General features: G+C 32.5%; 1 protein-coding gene across 1 annotated transcript; it reads left to right on the plus strand.

Annotated features, from left to right (window-relative positions):
* Nucleotides 1–12,905: 12,905 nt before the first annotated feature.
* LOC114255830 (zinc finger (C2H2 type) family protein) lies at nucleotides 12,906–14,619 on the plus strand. Its single transcript, XM_028195380.2, has one exon. The coding sequence runs from the start codon at nucleotides 13,192–13,194 to the stop codon at nucleotides 14,299–14,301; it is 1,110 nt and encodes a 369-aa protein (XP_028051181.2). The 5' UTR covers nucleotides 12,906–13,191; the 3' UTR covers nucleotides 14,302–14,619.
* The last annotated feature ends 12,374 nt before the right edge of the window (nucleotides 14,620–26,993 follow it).

A 26,993-nucleotide genomic window follows, 5' to 3' on the forward strand; every position in this document is an offset into this window, starting at 1 on the left:
TGGGACAAGCCTTATAAGGAAAGCCACATTTTATTCTTTAATTGTTCATTCCACGAGCCTGAAAATGGCGTCAACTTCCTATTCATTCGTAAATGGTTTTGACGAACTGTCTTTACCGTGTGACTTGTCATACGGCAAGAAAAACATTACCTCTTTGGACACACCTCAAAAAACATATGGAACCTACTCAAATTTGGTCTCAAAATTGACCCAAAACAAGCCTATAAAAACCATAATTCCAACAATCCCCTACATGAATGGAATTTGACGGAGAGAAAATGTAACAACATGATCTAATTACAAAGAGTACAGAAATCAGAAATATTTTGCAAAGGATAAGTAGCTTTTGGCTTTGAACCTTCCCTTGTAAGACACTGTCAGATTTACTAGCTAACCAGTGAACATGATGTTTTGAACTGTTCAACTATCTATGTAAATCAAGACAATATAACTAACACAGTATATTACCAGACACAGTTTAGTTCTCACTATTGTGTTCATTTTGGTCCTGAACAACCTGGTCTTTCATGAGTGCTCTAGAGAATTATAGCCCTTCACAAATCTCATAGAATCGGCCTAAGTCACACTCATATAAATGATTCTTATGAAGAATATCCGCCATACTCCACTAGGTATTCCTAGATATAAGAATTATTAAAAATTTTACTTAACCTAAAACGCTGCAGACATCTCTATTTCATCATAGAAATGGGCAGAAGTTTGACTCTCCAGTGATCTTTATGAGTCATACACAACTCGATTGTCCCTTTGAACCTAGATATTGGGATCTCCAGTCAACTAGGTTGGGTTGCCATTGTGGTAACTCTTATTTAATAGGCTTCAGTCTCATTCCCCTCAATGAATTCTCAACTAACTCTCTTGCTAACCCTTTGGTTAGTAGATCCGCTATTTTGTCTTTAAACTTCATATGTTCAATGGAAATAATTCCATTAGAGAGTAGTTGTCTCACGGTGTTATATCGATGATGAATGTGTCGTGACTTACCGTTATACATATGACTCTGTGCTCTACCTATTGCTAATTGACTATACAATGTATGCATATAGCAGACACCAGTTTTAGCCACATTGGAATATCTTCAAGGAAGTGGCGAAGCCATTCTTTTTCTTCCCCAGCTTTATCTGGACGAATACAGTTCATCAAGTACATTAAGTTTCCAATAATTTGGACATACTTTAATTGAGAAATACTTTCTTGTATATTCTTAGAAAGAAGCACATTAACATCCAGAGGTGTTCCAGCAAGATTATCATCAGCTTTGCTGAATTTGTCAAGTATTTTCTCAATATAATGTGATTGTGACGAACCATAACCTTCTGATGTTTTGATAATTTTCATACCAAGTATTACATCAGCAATCCACATGTCTTTAATATCAAAATTTTTATTCAACATTTTCTTGGTAGTTTTAATCATGTCATTATTACTACCTATGATAAGCATATCATCCACATAAAGACATATTGGCCCCGTTTGGTAGAACTGTGGAAAAGTGATTATAACTTATAACCTAACAGCTTATAACTTATAGCTGTGAACATAAGTTGATTTTTTACTTATAAATTAAGCTTCTCCTCCCCCACCCAAAGAATAAGTTGATTTTTGACTTACAAAAAGCTATAAGATGTATTGTTAAGTTGAACCAAACATATCAAAATAGCTTAAATTAAGCTAAAAGCTTAAGTGCCTGTTTGGCAGAGCTTAATTACAGCTTATTTAAGCTTTCAGCTTAATTTAAGCTATTTTGATGTGTTTAGTTTAGCTTATAGCTTATAGCTTATAGCTTATAGCTTTTTGGAAGTCAGAAATCAGCTTATTCTTTGAGTAGGGCAGGAGATGCTTTAAGAATAAGCTGAAAATCAGCTTAAGCTAAAAGTTATAAACTATAAGCTGTTGAGGCATAAGCTATAAGTACTTTCCCACAGCTCTACCAAACAGGGCCTAAATAAGCTGGAAATAAGCCCTACCAAATAGGACTATTATAACATAATCATTGTTTGTGTTTTTAATATAAACACATTTGTCACATTCATTTATTTTAAATCCATTTGATATCATTGCCTTGTCAAATTTCTCATACCATTGCTTTGGCGCTTGTTTTAAACCATATAATGATTTAACCAATTTACATACTTTCTTTTCTTTTCTTTTCCTGGACCAGAAAATCCTTCTAGTTGTTCTATGTAAATTTCTTCACCTAACTCACTATTTAAGAAAGTTGAGTTAACATCCATTTGATGAATTTCTAGATTATGCAAAGATGTCATGGTAATTAGCATTATAATGGATATTATTTTAGTAATTGATGAGTATGTGTCAAAGTAATCAAGACCTTCTTTTTGTCTAAATCCTTTGACCACAAGTCTTGCCTTATATTTGTCAATTAATCCATCCACTTTCATTTTCTTCTTGAAAATCCACTTATATTCAAGAGATTTAAAACTTGGTGGTAAATCCACCAATTCTCAAGTGTGATTTTGCAAGATGGATTCAACTTCGCTATTTACAGCCTCTTTCCATAAAGGAGCCTCAGGACTGGACATAACTTCTTTAAAAGTTAAAGGCTCATTTTCTAACAAAAATGTTAGAAAATTTGGACCAAAAGATTTTGAGATTCTAGCACGTTTACTACGCCCAAGTTCCTCTTCCTTATTTTGATCTATCCCTTGCTCTTGCTCTTGATCATGACTAGTAATAGCATCATAAGATCTTTTATTAGTACTAATCTCTTGTCCAGTTTTATTAGGAAATACATGTTCAAAGAATAATGCATTCTGATATTCAATAATAGTATTTACATGTATTTCGGAATGTTCCGACTTATGAATCAAAAACCGATATGCACTACTATTTTTGGCATAACCAATGAAAATGCAATCAATAGTTTCAGGACCTATCTTAGTCTTTTTAGGACTAGAAATAGCCACTTTAGCCAAGCATCCCCACACTTTAAAGTATTTGTAAGATGGTACTCTCCCATGCCATATTTCATAAGGTGTTTGATTCACTTTCTTTCGGGGTATTTTATTAAGAATATAATTACCAGAAAGTATTACTTCCCCCCACAAGTTTTGAGGTAATCCAAAACTTATTAATATGGTATTCATCATTTCTTTTAAAGTCCTATTTTTCTTTTCAGCAATTCCATTTTGCTGAGGTAAGTAAGGAGCGGTGGTTTGATGAATTATTCCATGTTCTTTACAAAACTCACCAAAAGGTGATTCATATTCACCACCTCTATTACTTCTTAGTTTTTAAATTTTTCTTACCAAGTTGATTTTCGGCTTCATTCTTATATTGAATGAAAGTTTTTAAAGCTTCATCATTGGTTCAAATTAAATAAATATACCTATATCTAATATAGTCATCTATGAAAGTGATAAAATATTTTTTCCCCATCTCTAGTTTGAATGGATTTAAAATCACAAATGTCACTATGAATTAATTTAAGTGGTTTCACTTTCTTTTAATTGTATGAAAAGGAGTTTTAGATAATTTTGCGTCAACACAAATTTCACATTTATGATTTGAATCAATTTTAAATTTGGGTGAACATTCCATATTAATTAATCTATGCAAAGATCCATAATTAACATGTCTTAGTTTACCATGCCACAAATTTGAAGACTTAAGTAAATAAGAAGCTGTATTATTATTAATAACTAAGAGTACAACAGTCATTACATTGAGTTTGAAAAGACTATTAGACATGTAACATTTTCCTACACACATCTCGTTTTTACTAAGTAGAAATTTGTCACTTTTAAAAATTAGTCTAAACCCATTTTTACTCAACAAAGATCTGGAAACAAGATTCTTGCGAATATCCGGTACATGCAGCACATTGTTGAGAGTAAGGTCCTTTCCAGATGTCATTTTGAAAATAATCTTTCTTTGTCCTTCAACTTTAGAAGTCGAGGAGTTGCCCATAAAAGGTTGTTCGCTGTTGTTCACCACAGAATAAGAAGTGAACATCTTTTTGTCGGCACAGATGTGGCGAGTAACACCAGTGTCCACCCACCATTCTTTAGGATTTCCGATAAGATTTGCCTCGGAAACAACTGCAGAAAGATTTATGTCATCTACACCATTGGAAATTTTGTCCACCTTGGCCATATTGGTTTGAGCAGACTTCTTGCTTGATCTTCCTTTGCCTTTGTGTTTGTTACGACAATCTTTGACCCGATGTCCTTCTTTGTCACAAATGTAACACTTGCCATTAAACTTGTACTTTTTAGTTTTCCCTCCTTTAGAGCCTCGTAAGGAACTTTCTCTAGAAAACTTCCGTTTTTTTACTTTTGGAGCATGTTCCACCACATTTGCCTTTGACTCCATTGGATGCTTACCAGCTCGCTTCTCAAAATTGCAGTTGTCCTCCTCAATCCTCAAATACACAATTAATTCCTCCAAAGTCATTTCTTTGCGCTTGTGTTTGAGGTAGTTCTTGAATTCCTTCTAGCCTTGTGGTAATTTTCCAATTAAGGCAGCAACTTAGAATGATTCACTGAGAGACATGCCTTCTGCATGAATGTCATGCAGAATGAGTTGGAGATCTTGAACTTGGGTGATCACAGTCTTAGAATCAACCATCACAAAATTCAAGAATTTGACAACCACAAATTTCTTTGAGCTAGCGTCTTCTATTTTGTACTTTTCTCCAAAGACTCCTAAAGTTCCTTTGTCGTCTTGATAGGGCTGTAGACGTTGTATAATGTGTTGTCAAGTGTTGTCAAGTCCATTCAAGATGTAGTTTCGACAAAGGAAATCAGCATGTTTCTAGGCATCGACTGCAGTAACCACTTGTCGGTCGGTTTCATCCTCTTTTAGAGTAGGAGCATCCTCGCGGAGAAATTGTGTCAGGTTGAGAGTAGTAAGATAGAATGGCATTTTCTACTGTCATCTTTTAAAATCAGTTCCTAAGAACTTCTCTGCCTTTTCACCATGATTGACTGGCACAGTCACAACAAGAGAAGAGGTTGAAACAATGGCAGTCACCATACTAGTACTTGTTTGAGCATTAGTTTCAGTAGCCATGAATTCTAAATTATAAAAAAAAAAATTATAATTAGAATTTTATACTACACAAAAAATTAAAACCATAAGCACAAAATTTAATTCTATAAAAATAAAAGAAACAAGAATTGTAAATTTTATTTCCAATTAATTTGAAAATAAAAATATTTATTTAAACAAATTAATTCCATGCTGAAAAATATTTCTGTAACACTTTAAAATTTAAAATACTGAAAACAAAATTTTAATTAATGAACACTCATAAATTATTTCTAAAAACCAAATTAATTTCTGACCAATTTCACAAATAAATATTTTGAATTATTAATGATGACCAGTATATTACTACTAGTTGTCAAAGAAAATAAACAGTATATTACTACTATTTGTATTTTCCAACCAGAATATTATTTTGTATAATCACAGAAAATAATTTCTGTAAGAAGAAGAACAGGAACAAACGAAAAAATTCTTTATAAACAGAATAATTCGAATCTGTCTTAAGATTGTTGGAACAATCTTCTGTGTAAAATAAATAATGTGAAACCAAATCAAACAAACAAAAATAAATTACTTACAAATTTTATTTGCCGAAATGAATAATAATAAAAACGATCAAGTCGAGTGTGTGACACTCTGTCCTTAAGATAGATTCGCCTCACTTCGGTACTTACGGATAAATGGCGTCTATCTCTCAAGATACAATGATCTTCACAGATTGTAGTAGTACTCTAAACAATTTGTACGGCGAACAAAACCTGTGTTTTATACTCTCTAAATTTTTCCTAAAAAAACTAGTATGTAGAATAATGCAAAGAGAACATAAAAGGAAAACAAGAAAAAGGATTTCGGAATCAACAAAATGCTAGAATTATAGGAAGATAGGTGACCATTAGATCTGTCCAAACAGGTATAATTTGAATTGAACAGATACAATTTCAAATCGAATAGGTGTAAGAAATTCAAATCCGTTGGAAATAGATTTGAATCTGTCTGGGAAGAAATAAAACTTTCTGGAACTGCTGGGTAGTTTAAAAAAGTTTAAACGGTTGGGAAATTCGGACTAGAGGAGGTAACATTTCGATAGAAAATTAAATTCAAATTTGGCGCAAAATTTGAATTTAATTTTGTACAGGAAAAATAATTTTTCTAGCAAGAATTTTTGAAAAAATTCAAAAAAAAATTGTCTAAAAAATTACTATTAGAATCGACCCGACCCGACCCGACCCACAATCGTGCACAGCACAACTCAGCCAATGGCGCGCGCGCGCATGTGATGGTTTAAGCCAAGGGTCATTTTATCCATAACTCCTTCCTTCTACAAACTTGGAGTACCCGTTGTGGCCCAACCCAAGTATTACCACATAGAACTTATATACACACATAAATTCTCTTAAGTTTTCAATGTGGGACAAGCCTTATAAGGAAACACACATTTTATTATTTAATTATTCATTCCACGAACCCGAAGGACAGCAATATTTTAAAACTTGCATATACATAAGCATATCGGTCGAAGGACAGCAATATTTACAAAACATTTACAAAATGTAATTCCCAAGATTCGACTTTACAGAGCAGACAGAAACTAGCATAAGCCCAAAAACAGCCATGTAACAAGACTTCGATCAAAACCTCATAGGGAGGCACAACGGTTGGCTGACAAAAACAGAAGTGAAGGCCGTCAACTCTGGCCTTGATCACGCGCCGGCTCACCTACATATATAATATAAACTGTGAGCAAAAGCTCAGTGAACAATAACAGAGTACAGATTTAGAAATCACAATTCAGTTTCATATCAGATTCATAACTTGTCCAGATCATATACAGAAATCATGAGGTATGCTTAAATTTACGTGATACATTCATTAGCCCTAGCAGAATAGTTGACCCATAAAATGGACGGCCATAAAGGCATACAGTTGACTCACGTGTACGGAGACGGTACAATTGGCTCATGAGACGTACAGTTGACCCATAAATAGGACGTAAGGATCCATAACAGTTGGCTCATGAGACATACAGTTGACCCATAAAGGGACGTAACAGAACAGATAACAGTTATCATTTGAGACTAAGAATGTCACGAATACATTTCAGAAACATTGGACAACCATTCATTCATATAGAAAATATTACCTCAGAAAACAAATCATTTTACATCACTCAGAAAATACTTATAATTGAACATAACTTTACAAAGTTATTATTCACAATTGGCCTTGAGACAGATAAACGGAGCAGACTGATCAAACGATATACGGCACGTGACCTACATAACACATAACAGACACACACTTGAAACACGCGTTCTAATTGTACATAACTTACGTCGTAGGCTCTTAGTGTGTTTCTATCCTTTTAATCCTCATTATGGAGTCTTAAACATGGCCTAAGAATGCCTAGGATGGAATGAGGATGCAAGAATGTAATGGAAAATATTTCTCAAAATTTGCTGAAAATAAGGTCCACACTCGAGCGTGACTTTCCCCGCTCGAGCGGACATGCAGACAATGAAGCCCCGCTCGAGCGTGGACTTCCCCACTCGAGCGAACTGTAAATCTCGACAAAGTACTGGATGCAAGATTTTCACGCTCGACGGACACTCGACCTCCACTCGAGCGTGAGACTCAAACCCTCGCTCGAGCGGACTGTAAAACATACCAACTTCTTGGTATATGCATTTCACGCTCGAGCGGAAACTTCCCCGCTCGAGCGGAGCGCATGTACTCAGAGTGCACGCTCGAGCATAAAGTTCCACGCTCGAACGTGGATCAAATTTCTGGAATTTCTAGATTTGATCACCATGCTCAAATTCAACCTTTGAACATCCAAAACTCATTTTTTCTGGGCTAGAACTTGAAGAAACACATAATAACTCATAAAACAACATGTTTAAAGTATCATTTCAAAAGATCATGGCCCAAAACATGCCAATTGTGCAAAGATTCCAACACCAACTTCATGAACGTGCCTTAAATGCAACATGCAAGAACTTCCTTGAATTCAGACCTTTCAAAACATAATCAAACCTGGTAATTTAATGGAAGACATGATGAATGACCAAAATGTAAATGAGGTTAACACATGCATGAAAGAAACCTTTGAAATCATCCTCAATTTGCAAGAAATGTGCATGCATGCAAGAATTTCTTGGAAAAACAACTTCGAATGCCATGAATTACACATGAATGGATGTATTGAGCTTCAATTCCCCAATCTTGGCTTAATTGACTACCTAACCCTCTTGAGTTCATTTACTTGGTGTCTCAAATACAAGGCTTAAGATTAAAATTCTTACCTAAGGTTGATTCCAAGTGAGATCCTAACCCAAAGCTTCAATCTCCTAGTCAAACCTTCAATTGAGCTCAACCACTCTCTACTCTTCCTCTCCCTCACGTTTTGCATCAAAGAAATGGAGGAGTGAAGTGAAAACATAAGCTAGTGGAGTCAAAATGGCATATTAAGTGGTAATTGATCAAAAGTAAACAAATGGCACTATTTTAATCAAATTTAATCGCTCTGAACCGAATTTTAATTAAACTTACCATAAAATTCTATAAATTCTAATTATCACATAAATCAAGTCAATTCCTGATTCGAACGCCGATAAGACTTCCAATTCGCAAACCGAAACTAAAACGTGAACAGATCTTTCTACGCCTAACAGATATAAATACAACAATGCAACACACACACATGCATTCTAATTTAGTATTTCTCCTTAATTACTAATTAGGCACACATAATCATGGATTAACGTTAATCAGAGGTCGGGGTTATTACATATATTTACTAAGAAAATATTTGAAATTATTAAAAAAAAAAAGAGAAATGACTCGTAGCTCGAATTTCGTCCGGCTCGAATGGCCCAAACTGCCCAAAACGACGCCGTTTTAGGCAGTTTTTTTTTTCCTTCTTTCTTTCTTTCATTTTCATTCTTTCCTTTTCATTCTTTCGAACAGAGAGGAAAAAGGAGAGGAGAGAGAGAGAGAGAGAGAGAGAGAGAGAAAAAAAAAAAAGAGAGGAGAGAAGAGAAGAGGCGATCGACAGTGATTGTGGCGACGATCGATGGCCCGATCTCCTCTTTCAAACTTTTTTTTTTTCTAAGTAGATCCGGATCTGAAAAAAAAATAATTTATTGATGATGATAATGTTGATTCGGATCTGCAGAGGAATTTTTTTTTGTTTGTTGATGAAGATGATGATGATGTTGAAGATGATGAAGATGATGATGATGTTGTTTTCTTCACATTTTTTTTTTCTTCTTCTTCCTTTTCTTTTTCTTCTTCATTAGAAAAATCTGCACAAAAAAAAAAGGAAAAAAAGGAAAAAAAAAAAGAGAAGCATCAAAACGATGTCGTTTTGATGTCAGCCCATTCGCGCCACGCTAATTTCGAGCTACGAATCGGAACTGAAAAAAAAAAATATAATTTTACTCATAATGCTGTGACACGGTAAGTGTCAATTTTTAATTTGTTACACATTTAGTCATGTACTATCTAAATCTTTTGTCACATCATTATTAATAAATTTATGCATCTAAAATTGTGAATGTCTACTATTTCACTTATTTTTATAGTCGTATGCCTTATCTTGATGCTTTTCAAAAATATAACAAAAATGAGGATAAATTACCTTAATCTCTCTAGAAATTTAAATATATATATATATATATATAGGGGTACTTACGAATAAATCTTAATAAATAGATTTATTGTTAATAGGTCCTATGTGAAAAATTTACCATAAAAAAATCACTAATTGTAAGTTTTAATGACAATTTATAAAATCCATGTCAAAAAAAGTCACTAATTGTCAATTTTTAGTGACATATATAAAAAATTGTCACAAAAATTATTTTTAGAGACAATTTACCGAGGTTTATTTTCAATAAGACTTGCTGGGAATTAAGTTCAACTATTAAGACCTATTAATAATTTATCCATATATATATATATATATATATAATTTCAATATATATACAGTTAGTTAAGGCCCGGATTTTGTAGAGCAACCATATGGTTTATGGCTCGGTGGATGTGAGGTTTATCACCTCTAAAAGGCCATAGCAAGAGTATCTATAAAAGACAAAAGAAGGAATGACACAAGATAAGCCAGACATAAAATCTTAAATATCTCTCTTTCTCTCCCTGTAAGTATAGTCTATTAACTTAAGCATGGTATAAAAGGGCATTCCCTTGCAAGTTGATGGAGGTCGAGTTGGTACCATACAAATTTGAAAATCATCAAGTTTCAACATAATTACATCGATCTTTTTTTTAGTAAGGTAAAGACAGTAAAATTAATGCAAATCATGTAAAAATACAAAGATAAATATGGTAAAGTATATATTTTAATTTAAAATAAATAACAATATCATTTTTCAATGCATAGAACTAACAAATTATAATAAAAAAAATTAAATATTTTATAAATTAAAACTTAAAGTGAACCTAATGTAATTATAGTTAACTTATAAAACTCCCTCTATTATTTTCGAACTTTAGAAGAGAAGTCAGTAATTTACCTAAATTTTAACTCTTTCCCATCATATATTCTAAGATATAGCTGTTATTATTATCTTCCATTCTTTTCTTTCATTATGATTGTGGATGTTTTGGCATTGACAATTTTAATATTTTTTATTTTCTTTGATTTTTTTTTAGAAGAAAGTATTTATAAAATATATATACTTCTAAATTTTTTATTAACTTTTTCTTATTCTTCGCAAATATATGTATGTTTCACTTAATAACTATACATGAGATTTTTTTAGCATGCATTTGTTTTAGGGAGAGATTATGGTACACATTCTTCAAAGGTGTATCATATACACCTAATAACTAAAGAAGAAAATGATATAACTTTATATTTTTTGAATTATAATTTCAAAAAAAAAAAAATCATAACCAAATGCCACATGAGGTATAATAAAAAATATAGCAAGTTACAACTAAAATATTGTCATAACTAAAAAAGAAAATTAGTCATAATTAAAAAAAAAATGACATAACTAGTGTGTATATGGTGCACTCTTTCGAGGGATGTGTATAATAGAATTTTCTATCATTTTGTCATTAACATAGAAAATTATTAAGCACCTTAGGGATATTACGTGTTCTTGTCATTAATCAATCACCAATTATCGGATCTCCTACTGTTATTCTATGTCTTTACACAAAATGGTAGAACCCAATCTTCTACCAATCACTCTCTCTTAAACAACCTCTCCATTAACATTAACACAGGAGGGAAGGGGCTTTGTCTTTGCCATTAGATGACATTTTGTTTGTGTTTAAGAAAATAGATCGGCTCGAAGTTTTGGTATGCTTCTTAAGTGCAGAGAAATGGACAAATAGTACATCATCTGACAAGCCCACATGTTCTCTATCGATATCCCTCCCCAAGCAATTATATGCAGAGTTGGTTTTAAGAAATATCATTTCAGTTTGGTAGGTTTTTAAAGATTGGAGTTGGACAAAGACTGTGTTACTACCTCTTGAGCTCAATGAAACAAAAATACACAAGAAAACCCTAAAATGAGCAGAAGTGAAGGGTTTTGGATACCCCTTGGAAGCAGAGAAGAGAAAATGACAGCATATATGTAAGCTTCCCATGTGTAGTGTATGATCCCAAAATTCCATGTTTGAAGCAGAGCAGACTTGAAATCAAGGTGGATCTGCCTCAAATTTAACAAAATGACCATGGTATTGTTCTTGTGTTGTGCCAATTACCTGGATCTGTAGGCTTAAGGCTTTGTTGTGCAACAATTAAAAAAATTATTTTAATACATTTAGTATTTATTTTAATTTGTATTAAAAAAAATTACTTTTTAAGTCCATCTAGCCTAGAGGGACCTGCAAGTGATTTTTTTTTTCTTTTAAAAATCATTAAAAAAAAAAAAAAAAACTATTGAAAAATCAAATGGTGCCAAATTGACTCTAATTGTCTCAAAAACTTCAACCGTTAAGAAATAGAGAATATATTACCCGCACAATGATAAAAAGAATAAAAAAAGGCAGATGAGATTTGAACCTAAAGCCTTTAGAATTAGAGCTCATACTATATAAGATTATCAAATGCCCTCAAAACTTTTTTTTATTTATTTTTATGGATGATTTACTTACAAACATTACAATATAATTAGTTTAAATTATCAAAATAGATTTGAGAAATGCTCCCATGAGCTTAAAGCATGGTACTCTGACTATAAGGCAGAACACTCTCTGCAAATTCCATAGAATCCACCTTATAATCCAAACCGTTTATGTCCTAAGATTTGTTGAGAAAATTATTTTTACAAAAAGTTATTGTGACAAAAACGAATTAGTGTACACTTATTAACGTGAGTTACCTTATTTTGGCCTCTTTGGGGAAAGCTAAAAAAATCAGCTTAAAAATTTATTAACTTATTTAAGTTACATTATAATTCTACTTTTTTATACGTTTTTTTCAAAAAAAAAAAAAAATCACTTCTCAAAATAAGCTTTTGCATTTAAAAGTGAAAAAATAGAGTAACAAGTAGAGAAGCAAGACTCTTATATAAGAGTGTTTTGAGAAGTGAGTTAAAAATTAATTTTTATTTTTATTTTTTTGGTCTTATAAAAAATATAAAAAAAAAATGATATAACTTGAAAAAATCAAAATCTAAAAAAACCGACTTTTAACCCGTTGCTAAAATGGGCCACAACACAATGGTGAAAAAGAGGTGGTGGATTCTTCAAAAATACATCACCAACCTATCTTGCAACAGAGAAAGTAAAAATAAAATAAAAATAAAATAATAATAATAATAATAATAATCCCAAAAGAGAGAAAACAATGGGAAAATGAAAATAAAAAATAAATAAATAACAGTAGGTGACTCTGCTCTGCGTAAAGCTTTTTTTTCATTAACGATATATGCAGAGAGTGTGAAGGAGAGAGAGAGAGAGAGAGAGAGAGAGAGATGCTATGAAGTTGCGTTCCACCTACCCTTAGCTTTATTCTACCATTGTCCCCACCACCCTACAGGCCACACCCTCCTTTTAGATTCTTCCTTTCATCTGCCTCTCTCTCTCTCTCTCTCTTCTCTTCCATCATTCACCCCACTCTCATCTCTCTCTCTCTAATAACTCATTCATGGCAATAGCAGACCTCGAGCTCCCATAACAATGGCGAGCTTACGACCATTCTTCACCAACTTCATCTCCCTCTTCCTCCTCCTCACTCACCTCGGCTGCTTCATCTTCTCATCCACCACCCATCACCACCACCACCACCCATTAAAAAAGAAACGAAACTCCTCTCCTCTCTCTCTCAAGCTCAAGCTCAAAACCACCAAAGCCCTCTCTTCCTCTTGGTCCTTCCTCAAACGGATCTTCACCCACAAACCCACCTCCCAAACCCACCCGAACCCGCCCACCACCCCCGCCAGGTCCTCCCAACACTCTTCCATCCTCCTCTCCCTTGCACAACCCGAACCTCTCCTTTCTGACCCTCCACGCAATCGCCCAGAATCCGACATATCATTGGGCCAACAATTCTTCCCCCTCCGAAACGATATCTACCCATGCCCCGCTTGCGGTGAGATTTTCCAGAAACCCAACCTTCTCGAACAACACCAAGCTATCAAGCACGCCATTTCGGAGCTCTTCGATGGCGATTCGGGTAAGAACATTGTTCGGATCATATTCAAAACGGGTTGGCCCCAGAACGCGAAGAATCCGAGTATCCATCGGATCCTTAAGATCCACATCAGCTCCAAAATACTGGCCCGGTTCGAAGAGTACAGGGAGAGCGTGAAACTAAAAGCCTCGCGAAACGGCGCCGTTTGGAGGCGTGACGAGCGGTGTATCGCCGATGGGAATGAGCTCTTGAGGTTTCACTGTGCAACTTTCTTGTGTGACTTGGGGCAAAATGGTAATTCCAACATCTGTAATCACCAGTACTGCAGTGTATGTGGGATTGTTAAGTCTGGCTTCTCACCCAAGATGGATGGAATTTCCACGCTATCGACCAGTTGGAGGGCACACGTGGCGATCCCTGATGAGATCGAGGAGGAGTTCAAGTTCATGCACGTGAAGCGCGCGATGCTCGTCTGCCGGGTCATTGCGGGTCGAGTCGGGTGCGATCCGGAGTTCGTGGATAAGGAAGATCCCGGGTTTGATTCGGTTGTCGGTAGGGGGTTGGGGGACCATCTGAGGTTGGACGAAGAAGATGAGCTGTTGGTTTTTAATCCGAGGGCTGTGCTTCCTTGCTTTGCGATCGTGTACACCGTTTGATTGTGAATTGTGATCGGGTGGCGTGTGTTCCATGGGGTTGTGGTGTTGTGTTGGTGTGGCTACAAGTTCACTCTCCACCGTTGATTGGGCCAAAAAGTGTCCTGTGAGTATAGCTAGGATGACTTGTTCTATGTTTAAGGTTGTCCTTTCTCTATTTGTGTTTAAAGCAAGCTTAAGTTATGTTAACCAGTTTGGGCTTGGGTTAATATTAAATGCTAAAGAGATTGTGTAAATCTAGGTATTTTTTCTTTTCTAAGATTTTAAATATGATGTATAACTCTTTAATCTTAAAAGCAATATTTATATTTAGATCATAAATTTGAGTAAGAATTTAAATGAATAAAAAAAAAACATGGAAGAAATATGCATAAAATATAAATTAATTTTTTATTCTATTTTTCTATATATATATTTTTTTAAAATTTATGATTTGAATACAATTTTAAAGGTGTGAAAAAGAAGAATCGTTAAGCGACGGTTACAACAAATCGATCACAATTTATACAAATATAAATTGAATGACGGTATCGTTGCTAGTGCCACCCAATCTCACTCGTATAGAGAATCAAAACCTCTCTCGTTTGTGATAGGACAAATCATAATAGTGGAACGTTAGTGATTCTAACCGTAATTAGGTCAAAAGTATTTGTCTGCAGTTAAATTCATGTGACAGACAATAATGTGTTTTTCTTCAACTAAATATTTACCTTTACAAAATGAGAGTTGGAAATGTGGACCTAGAGAGTGAAACAATTTCAAATGCTTTGTTGACTTGTGCACTAAGCAATTGTGTTCGGTTCATTGTTTTGTTTCAGGATTTTGCGGGGAATGTTTTGTGTGTGGTTTTGTTTTTTTTTTTTTTTTTTTTTTTTTTTTTTAAATGTATTGAGTGCTTAGGAAGCAGCATGTTGAATCTGTGAATCATGATAAGTACTTGCTCTTGGGCTATGAGTTCATGGTAATTACTTGTTCTTGGGTTATGAGTTCGGTTTTTTTGGGAGGGGGGGGTTGGTTGCATGGTAAGTACTTGTTCTTGGGCTATGAGTTCAGTTTTGGGAGAGGGGTGCTATGAGTTCATGGTAAGTACTTGTTCTTGGGCCATGAGTTCAATTTTTTTTTTTTTTGGGGGGGGGGGGGGGTGGTTGCTATGAGTTCATGGTAAGGGCTATGAGTTCAGTTTTTTTTTTGGGGGGGGGGGGGGGCTATGAGTTCACGGTAAGTACTTGTTCTTGGGTTATGAGTTCAGTTTTTTTTTTGGGGGGGGGGGGGGGTGTTGGGTTCTTGGGTTCTTGGGCTATGAGTTCATGATAAGTACTTGTTCTTGGGCTCCGAACTGTTCAAACCGTTCAATCTACATATAAATGGGTGATTTCACAAACATAATGTGGGCGGATACTGTTTGAAATATGACAAATTTACGGGTTACAAGCGGGTTGTTGGTTAAACCCGCAATTCGCAAAAATCGCCCGCACTTTAATTATTATTATTATTATTATTATTATTATTATTATTATTATTATTTTTTATATATCAACTTTGTAACTCTAACAGGAGTACCATTATGTTCTCTATGACACTAACATTCTTATTTTTAAGTATTTCTCAACTTTCTTGATGTCGTAGAATTATCAAATCCTAAACTTAGTTTCTTATATGATTTTTATTGATGACTCATCCACTTTTTCCTAATAAAATTTTTCTTCTGGTGGTCGGTGAAGCTTCTAGTTTGATTATTGATTACTGAACTGACAATTTTAATTGAGTACAACCTTTAATGCATTGATATACATTTTTTTCATGGCAAAAACGCTAGTGATATTCAATTTTTATTTATAAACTCATCAGAAAATTGTTATCAAATGATCACAAATATATAAAAATGAATCTAATGCCTAAATTCTACGGGGGAAAAAAAAAAACTTAAAAATTAATTTTTAAAGAAAAAAGTGTAAAACGCAAACCAATTGCACATCTACAAACCCTATCTGCACAAACCGCAAACCGCATTGCGGACGGTTGCGGGTTGGCTTTTTTCCAAACCGAATAGATGCGGGTGGGTCAAAATCGAACCGCAAACCGCACAAAACCGATCCACGAACACCCCTACTTCCGTGTTATGTTAATTTTATATTTATAAATAGATAGAGAGACGTCTTTTATATTATTTTTTAATTATTGTAAAAAGAATAAAGATTTAGAGTTTTAGTTTTGGAACTTTAAAAAGAGTTTTAATAATGTGATAAGTAATGAGATCCACATGTAATGTATGTGCTTATGTTTTTGTTTTTGTTTTTTGTTTTTTGTTCTTTTTTTTCTTAGAGCTCTCTATCATTATTGTTGTAAAAATTGCAATAATCGTGGACGTATCTTTATTATGAAGTAAACACATAAATTATAATATTTTTTGTGTGTATGATTTATTTAATTTATTTTAGAGTGTTGCTATTAACACCCCATCAATTATTTTGGACCTTTCATTTTTTAGCCTTTTTTTTATTACAATAATAATCTCGAATAAAATTATTAAAAAAGACATCAAAAATTTTGGGATATCCCATCTCATAATTAAGCCAATACACCCATTACATCATGAGTTAGGGTTTATAAGAATGCACACCTCCATCACTACCCATCAAGCTTTCTCAAATCCCAATTTCAAAATTTACCTGCCCTCAAAACCTTGAAAATCCTTTGACAACAATATTCTGACAGTAACAATGACAACTATTTAATTATATATACTTCTTTCGCAATGACAATGAGTGAAATTTTTTCCGACAACCACAATTCCATGAGACGAGAGGAGTACAAAAATAAAAATTCAAAATATGTTCATAACTTTGATGGTGTTCTTAAAAGATATGGTTTTGTAAAAGTAAGTTTCTTGAAAAAAAATAACAAAAATAATAAAAAAATGTTTGTCGTTTTTTTGAGACTGAACTCTCGAACATATGACCAAAATTCGGAAACACAGGTCCGAACATTGTTTATTTGTTCAGGAATTGATAACCAAACATTTCCTATTTGTATGGGAACAACTAACCGAAGTACACGCAGAAGCAGGCAAACAAAGGAGGCCAAATCACCCTTGAGTGGTCGACCAAAGAGTGAAATCCTACCTAGTTTTACTCACACAGAGTGCATACAAGTACAGTAAGGCAATAGATAAAACACAGAAAATCATTGTATCGTATGTGTGAAAAAAAAAAAAAAAATATCAAATAGATTGACAAACCTTGTAATGAATTAGAAAAAAAAAATTCTTAATCACTACAAATTTTTTTCACTGATTTTGAAAGATTCTACCGTCGTGGGTTTTATTAAGGTTTTGAAAGAGAGATTTTTTGAGATGTGGTGGTGGTGCATTTGAATAGATAGAATATTTTTACAAAAAAATTTTTAATATTATTTGGAGAGTAAAAATAAGTTTTAAAGATTTTAAAATTTATAAGTGAATATTCAAAAGAAATAAAATAAAAAATCTAATATAATTGATAGAATACTAAGGCCAAGTTTGGGAACACCCCAAAAAGCCAAAAAGTCAAAAAGTTACTCAAAAAGTTAAAAAGTTATCACTATTCACCAAAAGTCAACAATTACGGCTGCACAACTCCCAATTCTAATTTTCTCTTACAAATCAATTTTTACAATTTTTTATTACACATTTTTCCATAAAAAGTCAAAAAGTTAACCCAAACATTCATATTTTCAACCTCAACTTTTTAGTCTAAAAAGACAAAAAGTACACTTATTTTGTCTTCCCAAACTTGACCTAATAACAATGCTCTTATTTTATCCTTCTTATATGTTATTTTATATCTCACCAATTTTATTAAAAAAAGTCAATTGCTAACCGCCCTCCCAAAATCGTAATTGGCTCAAACTACCCCATAGATTCAGCAAATTCAGATCGTTACTTTAATATTTCGGTCATTTCGATTAATTTTTAAGAGGAAGGTGGCAGTGGGTCCCGTCATTAATGATGTGATATTTTAGTCTTGGAGTTGTGTTTTTTTTTTTTTTACTTTTTTAATGCATTAGTGCTATTAGTGGTGATATTTTTAGTGGGATGAATCATTGTTGTTTTTAAAAATGATGTGCTTTTATTATAAGTGCAATAAAAACTCAAGTCTGTCTTTATTTGACACTTGTCCATGCTGAATTATGCCTGTGTGACGTGTCCATGCTGAATCCTATATATATATATATATATATATATTATTCAAAATAGGGATTTTTATTGATAAGTCCAATTTAGAAGTGTTTTAACCCAAGAAGTCCATGAAGGAATTTTTAACCCATTTAGTCCCATGTATGTATAGTTTTATTCCATAAAGTCCATTTTCTTGATTTACACTATTTTCTTGGACACTTATGCCCTTATATTTAATTTTGATACCCTTATAAATATTTTTTCAACGATTAGCAATTTAATGATGTGAAAATTCATTTTTTAAATTTCACATTTGTAGAAATATAAATTGGCCCGTGGGCGGCCCGAAACCCGCCCGCGAGCCAAGGCGGGCCCGGCCCGTTGACAATGTGAATATTCACATTGACATGTTAAAATTCACATTAATAGGAGTGTAAAATTGGCCCCCGTTCCGTGGCAGCGCGAAACCTGTCCGCGGTCCATGGGCAGCCCGGGGCGGGCCCGGTCTGGCCCGTTGACAATGTGAATATTCACATTGACATGTTAACATTCACATTGATAAGAGTATAAAATTGGGCCGCGGCCCATGGGCGGCCAAAATCCCGGCCGCAGCCCGAGGCTGGCCCGGCCCGTTGACAATGTGAATATTCACATTGACATGTTAACATTCACATTGATAGGAGTGTAAAATTAGTCCGCGCCTCGTAGCTGCCCGAAACCCACCCACGGCCCGTGGGAGGGCCCGGCCCGGCCTGTTAACAATGTGAATGTTCACATTGACATGTTAACATTCACATTGATAAGAGTATAAAACTAGACAACAGCCCAGGGCGGGCCCGACTCAGCCCGGCCCAGCCCGTTGACAATGTGAATATTCACATTGACATGTTAACATTCACATTAATAGGAGTGTAAAATTGGCCCCCGTCCCGTGGCGGCGCGAAACCCGCCCGCGGCCCATAGGCGGCCCGGGGCGGTCCCAGTCCGACCCGTTGACAATGTGAATATTCACATTGGCATGTTAACATTCACATTGATAAGAGTATAAAATTGGTCCGCGGCCCATGGACGTTCAAAAACCCGCGCCGCTGCCCAGGGTGGGCCCGGCCCGGCCCGTTAACAATGTGAATATTCACATTGACATGTTAACATTAACATTGATAAGAGTGTAAAATTGGCCCGCAGCCCGTGGGCGGCCCGAAGCCCGACCGTAGCCCGAGGCGGGCTTGGCCCGACCCGTGACAATGTGAATATTCACATTAACATGTTAACATGCACATTGATAGGAGTGTAAAATTAGCCCGCACCCCGTGGCTGCCCGAAACCCGTCCACGGCCCGTGGACGGCCCGGGGCGGGCCCGGCCCGGCCTGTTGACAATGTGAATATTCACATTGACATGTTAACATTCACAATGATAAGAGTGTACAATTGGCCCGTGACCTATGGCCAGCCCGAAGCCCGACCTCGGGCCAGGGCGGGCCCGGCCCGTTGGCAATGTGAATATTCACATTGACATGTTGACATTCACATTGATAGGAGTGTAAAATTAGCCCGCAGCCCATGGGCGGCCCGAAACCCGATCGCAGCCCGAGGCGGGCTTGGCCCGACCCGTGACAATGTGAATATTCACATTGACATGTTAACATTAACATTGATAGGAGTGTAAAACTTGTCCGCTGCCCGAAGCTCGCCAGCAGCCCGGGGTAGGCCCGGACCCAAACCCGAGCCACCCTAGGCCGCCCATGGGACGCGAGTCAATTTTACACTCTTATCAATGTGAATGTTAACATGTCAATGTGAATATTCACATTGTCAACAGGCCGGGCCGGGCCCTCCTCGGGCCGCCCACGGGCCGTGGGCGTGTTTCGGGCAGCCACGGGGGACGGGCTAATGTTACACTCTTATCAATGTGAATGTTAACTTGTCAATGTGAATATTCACGTTGTCAACGGGCCGGGCCCGCGTTGGCCCGGGGCCGGGCTTCAGGCTGCCCACCGGTCACGGGCTAATTTCACTCTTATTAATGTTAATGTTAATATGTCAATGTGAATATTTACATTGTCAACGAGCCGGGCCGCGCCCGCCCTAGGAAGCGTGCGGGCTTCAGGTCGCCCACGGGCAACGGGCCAATTTTATATTCTTATAAATGTGAATGTTAATATGTCAATGTGAATATTCACATTGTCAACGGGCCGGACCGGGCTCGCCCCGGGCCGCCCATGGGACGCGAGTCAATTTTACACTCTTATCAATGTGAATGTTAATATGTCAATGTGAATATTCACATTGTCAACAGGCCGGGTCGGGCCCGCCCCGGGCCGCCCACATGCCGTGGGCTAGCCGGGCCCGCCCAGGGCAGCCCACGAGCCGTAGGCGGGTTTCGGACCGGCCACAGGCCGCGGGCTAATTTTACACTCCTATCAATGTAAATGTTAACATGTCAATGTGAATATTCACATTGTCAACGGGCCGGGCCAGGCCCGCCCCGACCCGGGCCCGGGCCCGGGCCCGGGCTTCGGGCTGCCCACGGGTCATGGGCCAATTTTATACTCTTGTCAATGTTAATGTTAATGTTAATATGTCAATGTGAATATTCATATTGTGAACAGGCCGGCCTGGGCCCGCCCCGGGCGACGGGATGGTTTCGGGCCGCCCACGGGCCGCAGGCCAATTTTACACTCCTATCAATGTGAATATTAACTTATCAATGTAAATATTCATACTATCAACGGGCCGGGTCGGGCCTATTTTTTTGGCTTGTGGGCCGGCCCGGCCCGACTCAAATTTTTTCGGGCACCCACGAGGCTCGACATGAGCCGAGCCCCTACACATTGACGATATAAACATTTATATTGACGGTGTGAACATTCACATTAAGGGTATTTTGGTAATTATGTCACCCATAGAACTTATTGAAACATAAGAAAATAATGTGAACTAAATGGAACATAAGCAGATGAAAAGGGTATTTTGGTCTTCTTATCTCAAATTGGACCTAATGGAATACTCAAAAAGAATATGGGTTGGATGGAATAAACCTCTTAGAAAATGGATTTATCAAAAAAGCTCTCTTTTTAAAACTAGTCTCATTCCACTCCACTTTATTTTTCATACACTATTTTTTCTTTGCTACAATAAAATTAAATAAAATCCAATGCTTATCAACGTTGAACGAATACAACTTCATATAGTTTATTTTGACAGTTGGCTTAAAAGTCAAAAAGTTAATTTTAAATTTTTTTTAAGTTATATCATCTCTTTACTTTTTCATATATTTTTTAACAAAATAAAAAATAAAAAAATAAACTTTTAACATACTGCCCAAAACTGGCAGTTGACTCGTGTAATGCATGTGCTATTTTTTTTAAAAAAAAAAAAATATTTGGCAGTACAATGTATGCTATAAAAAAATAATTTTAATTTAAAATTAAAATTAAAATTAAAATTAAAATTAAAATTAAAGTATGATTTTAATTATTTATTTTGATAATGTTGGCGTTATCGTTTTATAAAATTGTTATATATATATATATATATATATTAATTTTAGTTAAATTATTTATGTATTTTGGTAATTCTAGTTCTATTATATTATAAAAATGTAATTATTATATAATAATTTTGTATGATATATATTAAATTATAAAATAGTAAAATAAATACTCATTTTGATATTAAAAATAATAGTAAAATTAGAAGAAGAAGAATTAGTAACATAAAATTAAAAGTAATTCAAACTATTTAATTTTCTTTTTTATTCATTTAGAATATAAAAATATGTAAAAATAGAAATTATATAAAATTTGTTAAAAAAATTAAATATAAATATATTGTAATTGAATTATCTTATAATGATTTTATATGATATATATATATATATATATAATTATAATATTGTAAAATAAATACTTTTAATGAATTAAAAACTACATATATAAAAGAAATAACCACTAACCAAGAAATAACCACATAATAACAGCTAAACCTAAAAAGAAAAAATAATAAAAACATCAAAATGATAGATACGTCTCAGTATGCGAATTGATTAATCATCTGTAATATGATATCAAAACATAAAAGAATTTACTGTTCAACAAGTAAAAAAGTAACTAAAGTAGTAAATCCAAACTTTAAAGGTTACTTGAAAGTATCATTGTTGTGTAAGTTTTTCCTCTTATGAATTGTGATTATAATATAAGAAAAAATGTAATTTTATATATATAACCACTATAAAATTTAAACGACAAATTCATAATATAGAATAAAGGCTGTTTTAGAAATTTGGTTAAAAGTTAATTTTTTGCCTTCTTTTTTTGAAAAATCCTATAAAAAATTGGAGAGGTGATATGACTCAAAATAGGTTAAAAGTCAAAATTCGATTTTTAAACAAGTTCCCAAATTAGGCCTAATATAAAATTGGTGTTAGGTATAGGATAATGCACGGAAAAATAAGAAGGAAAAAAAAAAAAAATTTAGCATTAAAAAAATTTCCTAATCAATGTGTTTAGGTTTATTTTTTTGAATTCAGTTTTTTGAAAACTGAGTTTTTTATTTTTCGTATTTTTTTTTTTGTTTTTAGTGAATATTTTTTAAATTTTAAAAATTTTTTTAATACCTTTTTGATGCATTTTACTTAGATATATCTAAATAGTAAAATATTTGTGAAAAATATTTTAAAAAATTAATTAAATACACAAAAATATGAAAAAAAATGGAATGAATTTTCGTATTTTTTTATATTTAGTGTATTTTTTAAAAGATTTTTTTTCACAAATATTGTACTTTTTAAGTGTATTTATGTTAGGTGTTTCTAAAAATTAAAAACAATTGCTTAAAATATTAAAAAAAAAATCATTGAAAACATTAAAATATGAAAAATAAAAAAAGTAGAATTTTCTGAAAACTGTTTTCTGAAAACCAGAAAACCGGAACCAAACAAGCTAATACCTATGAAAGAATTAAGAAGAAAAACGAGTAATGCAAAATTGGTATTGTGTTTGTGGATCATCTCAATTTATCATGAAAAATATATGAAAAAAAATATTTGTCAAATAGAATTCATATAAAATAGGTAAAGTTAGTGTAATTTAAATTAGATTTGAATTTGTGTAGAACTCTACATGTAATTAGCAAAATACATACTGACGCGACTCTCTTATAATAAAAATAAATTCTTATAATGTGTCACCCAAGTATGGAAAAATATTACTTTTAATAATACCAGTAGTTAACCCGTGCGATGCACGGGCTAAACATATATGTTTTAAAGGTTTTTTTTTTTTATTTATAAAATTTAGTTTAATCATTTATATTTTTGAATATATAAAATATTTATTTAAATAATGATTCTAATTATTTATTTTAATAATTTTAGTTGTATTGTTTCATAAAAGCGTTACTTAAATCAACACATATACCAATTTTAAATAAATTATTTATATGTATTTTAATAATTGAGAAATTTATTAGAAAATCCTTTTTCAAGTATTTACATCCCAATTAATCTATAAGATATTCTTATATTCTAATAAGTCCTATTATTTGGACATTTGATCAATCAAATCTTAATTCTCATAGTTAAGATATTTTATGAACATTTTTACCCTTACAAATATTTTTTGAATAGTTCGCAATTTGGTGATGTGAATATTCATATTTTACAATGTGAATATTCACATTGACGTGTGAATGTTCACATTACATTGACAATATGAATATTTACATTGACTTGTTAACATTCGCATTAATAGTGTGAGCATTCACATCACGGAACATTCACAATGTAAATGTGAATATTATTAGGCGTATTTTAGTAAATATGTCACCCATAAGACTTTTTGAAACATAAGAAAATAATGTGAACTAAATGGAATATAAGTAGGTGAAAAAGAATTTATGAAAAATGCCCCTTAATAATTTTATCTCTATCGTGTTATAAAAATGTAACTTACATATATATATATATATATAAATGTATAATAAATTTCATAAAAATAAATATTTTTAATATTTAATTTTTTATAAAAATGAAAAATTAGAATAAAATTAATTGGTAAAATATTTTTAATATGTATAATTCTATTAAGTTTTGTTTATGAGTAATTTAGATTAAGTAGAAATCTTTTAAATATTAAGTTTTAAGAATTTTGGCAAGGGTGTATTGATTTGGAATTTTAATATAAAAAAGAAAAAAGAAAAAAAAAACAGAGATGCGTAACATAGTAGAGAGAAAAAAGTTAAAGGTAAACAATACTTTTATTTATTCATTTTGATAATCTTAGTCCTATTGTTTATAAAAGTGTTATTTAAATCAACACATAATAATTTTAAATAAATTATTTGTGTATATTTTAATAATTTTATCTCTATCGTACTATAAAAATGTAAATTATATATATATATAATAATTTTTAATTAAATTATAGCACAATAAAATAAACACTCATTTGATAATTGCTATAAAAATGTAACTTAAATAAATATATATAATATTAAATTATAAATTGATATTAGAAAAAATTGTTATAAAATTAAAAGTGATTCTAATTATTAAGAAATTTAATACAATTAATATTATAAATAAGATAGATATAAAAATAAGAAATAATTTTAATATTTTATTTTAAAAAAGTGAGAAAAAAAGTATAATAAAATTAAGTAGTAAAGTACTTTTAGTATTTATAATTTTGTTAGGTTTTGTTTATGGATAATGTAGATTAAGTATAAATCTTTTAAATATTAAATTTAAAAAAAAATTGATAAAAAATTAAGAATAAATATATTATTGCACTTATAATAAATAAATATAAAAAAATTATAAAAAAAAGAGAGATGTAACATATATTATTGCACTTGATATGATATTTTAATAAATAAATATAAAAAAAGAGAGATGTAACACGTAAGAGAGAAAAAAATTAAGAATAAATATATTATTTTTAAAAAATGATGATTAAAAAAATTACTCCATTAAAAATGAGTATGTATTATAGTTATGTACCTTTGACTTCTCACAAGAAATGAGTCGCATAATTAAATAGAACTAATTCAAATTTATTCTTATTCTTACGTTAAACTTGGAGAAAAACCAAACTCAAAAAAATAAAATAAAAAATAGAGTGTGCACTACATAGGAAAATTTTTGGTAGCATTTGGTTTTAGATTGGAATCATAATTTCAACAAAAAAATTTCAAAACTCATAACCAAGCGTTTAATTTAAAATTCTTTTCAAAACTTTATGTTTAATACAAAAAAAATATATATTTTATCTTCAAAAAAAAATTATTTTTTATTTTTTCAAAAAAAATATTTTTTAATTTTTTTAAGTATTGGCCAAATAATTTGTAATGATTTACATATATATTGGAGGTCCAAAATTTTTTAAAATTTTAAAAAAGTTAAATACTTAAAAAATCAAAAAATAAATATTAAAAAAAATAAAAAATTTAAAAATAAAAATGAAATATATAAAATAAAAAATAATAAAATATTTAAAATAAAAAAATAAAATTTTAATTTTTTTAAAAAATATTAAAGATATTTAAAAAATACAATGCACAAATGTAGTAAATACAATGCACATTTTAAAAAAAATATTTACAATAAAAAATATTTATTGTAAAAAAAAAATTAAGAAATTTTTTAAATACTTTTAAAAAATAATTTTAAAATACAACCCAAAATTCATAATCAAATAAGTTTTTTCTTTTCAAAACTTATTTAAAAAACTTATCTTTCAAAATATAATTTTACATTCAAATTATGATTTTAAAACTAAATTAAAGGGAACTTTTTATTTTTATTTTTTGGTCGGGATTTTTATTTTTTATTTTATTTTTTTGGGAATTATGGGAAGCCTCTTTGGAGATGGATTGGGCAATCTCATCAAAGGTTGGATATTGATTGATTGGTACTACGCGTTGGGCCGTCTCTTCCTATACCACTACTCCTCAACTAAGAAAGATATTTAGGTGTCATTTGGAAACATGGTTGGAAAAGAGTTGTGATTAGAAAAATACAAAAAGATGAAATATGTTAAATAATTAATAAGATAAAATGTCACATTTAAAGTGTAATTATTTTATTTTTTTCTCATAAAAATGTCAAAAAATTCTTCCTAAAGGGAGCTAATTTAATCAGACTAAATTAGCCACACAAAAAAAAAAAAAAAATTAGACTAAAAAAGTTCTTCCCAAATGAACCATAAATAGAATTTGATAGTTCTCTATTCTTTCTTAGAGAAGACTTGTAGATTCCTCACTTTATTTTGTAATTTTTTAGTTGACTAGTGGAAAATATAGGGAAAAAATTATTTGATTTTTTTTTTAAACCTGATTTTGAGAATTTTTTTATATCTTAAATAAGCTAATTTTTTTTTAAAGAAACATCAAAAGTTATTTTTAATATTTTTTTTTTCAAAATTACAAAATTTTATAAAATCAAAAACGATACCAAACACAATGAATTCTGAGGCCTTAACATCCATTGATTACAACAAATGCTTTCATCCATTAAAAGACTAGGTCAAAAGGAACAAC

The sequence above is a fragment of the Camellia sinensis genome, chromosome 3, assembly GCF_055761805.1.
Source record: "Camellia sinensis isolate YWXY chromosome 3, ASM5576180v1, whole genome shotgun sequence".
Lineage (NCBI taxonomy): Eukaryota > Viridiplantae > Streptophyta > Magnoliopsida > Ericales > Theaceae > Camellia > Camellia sinensis.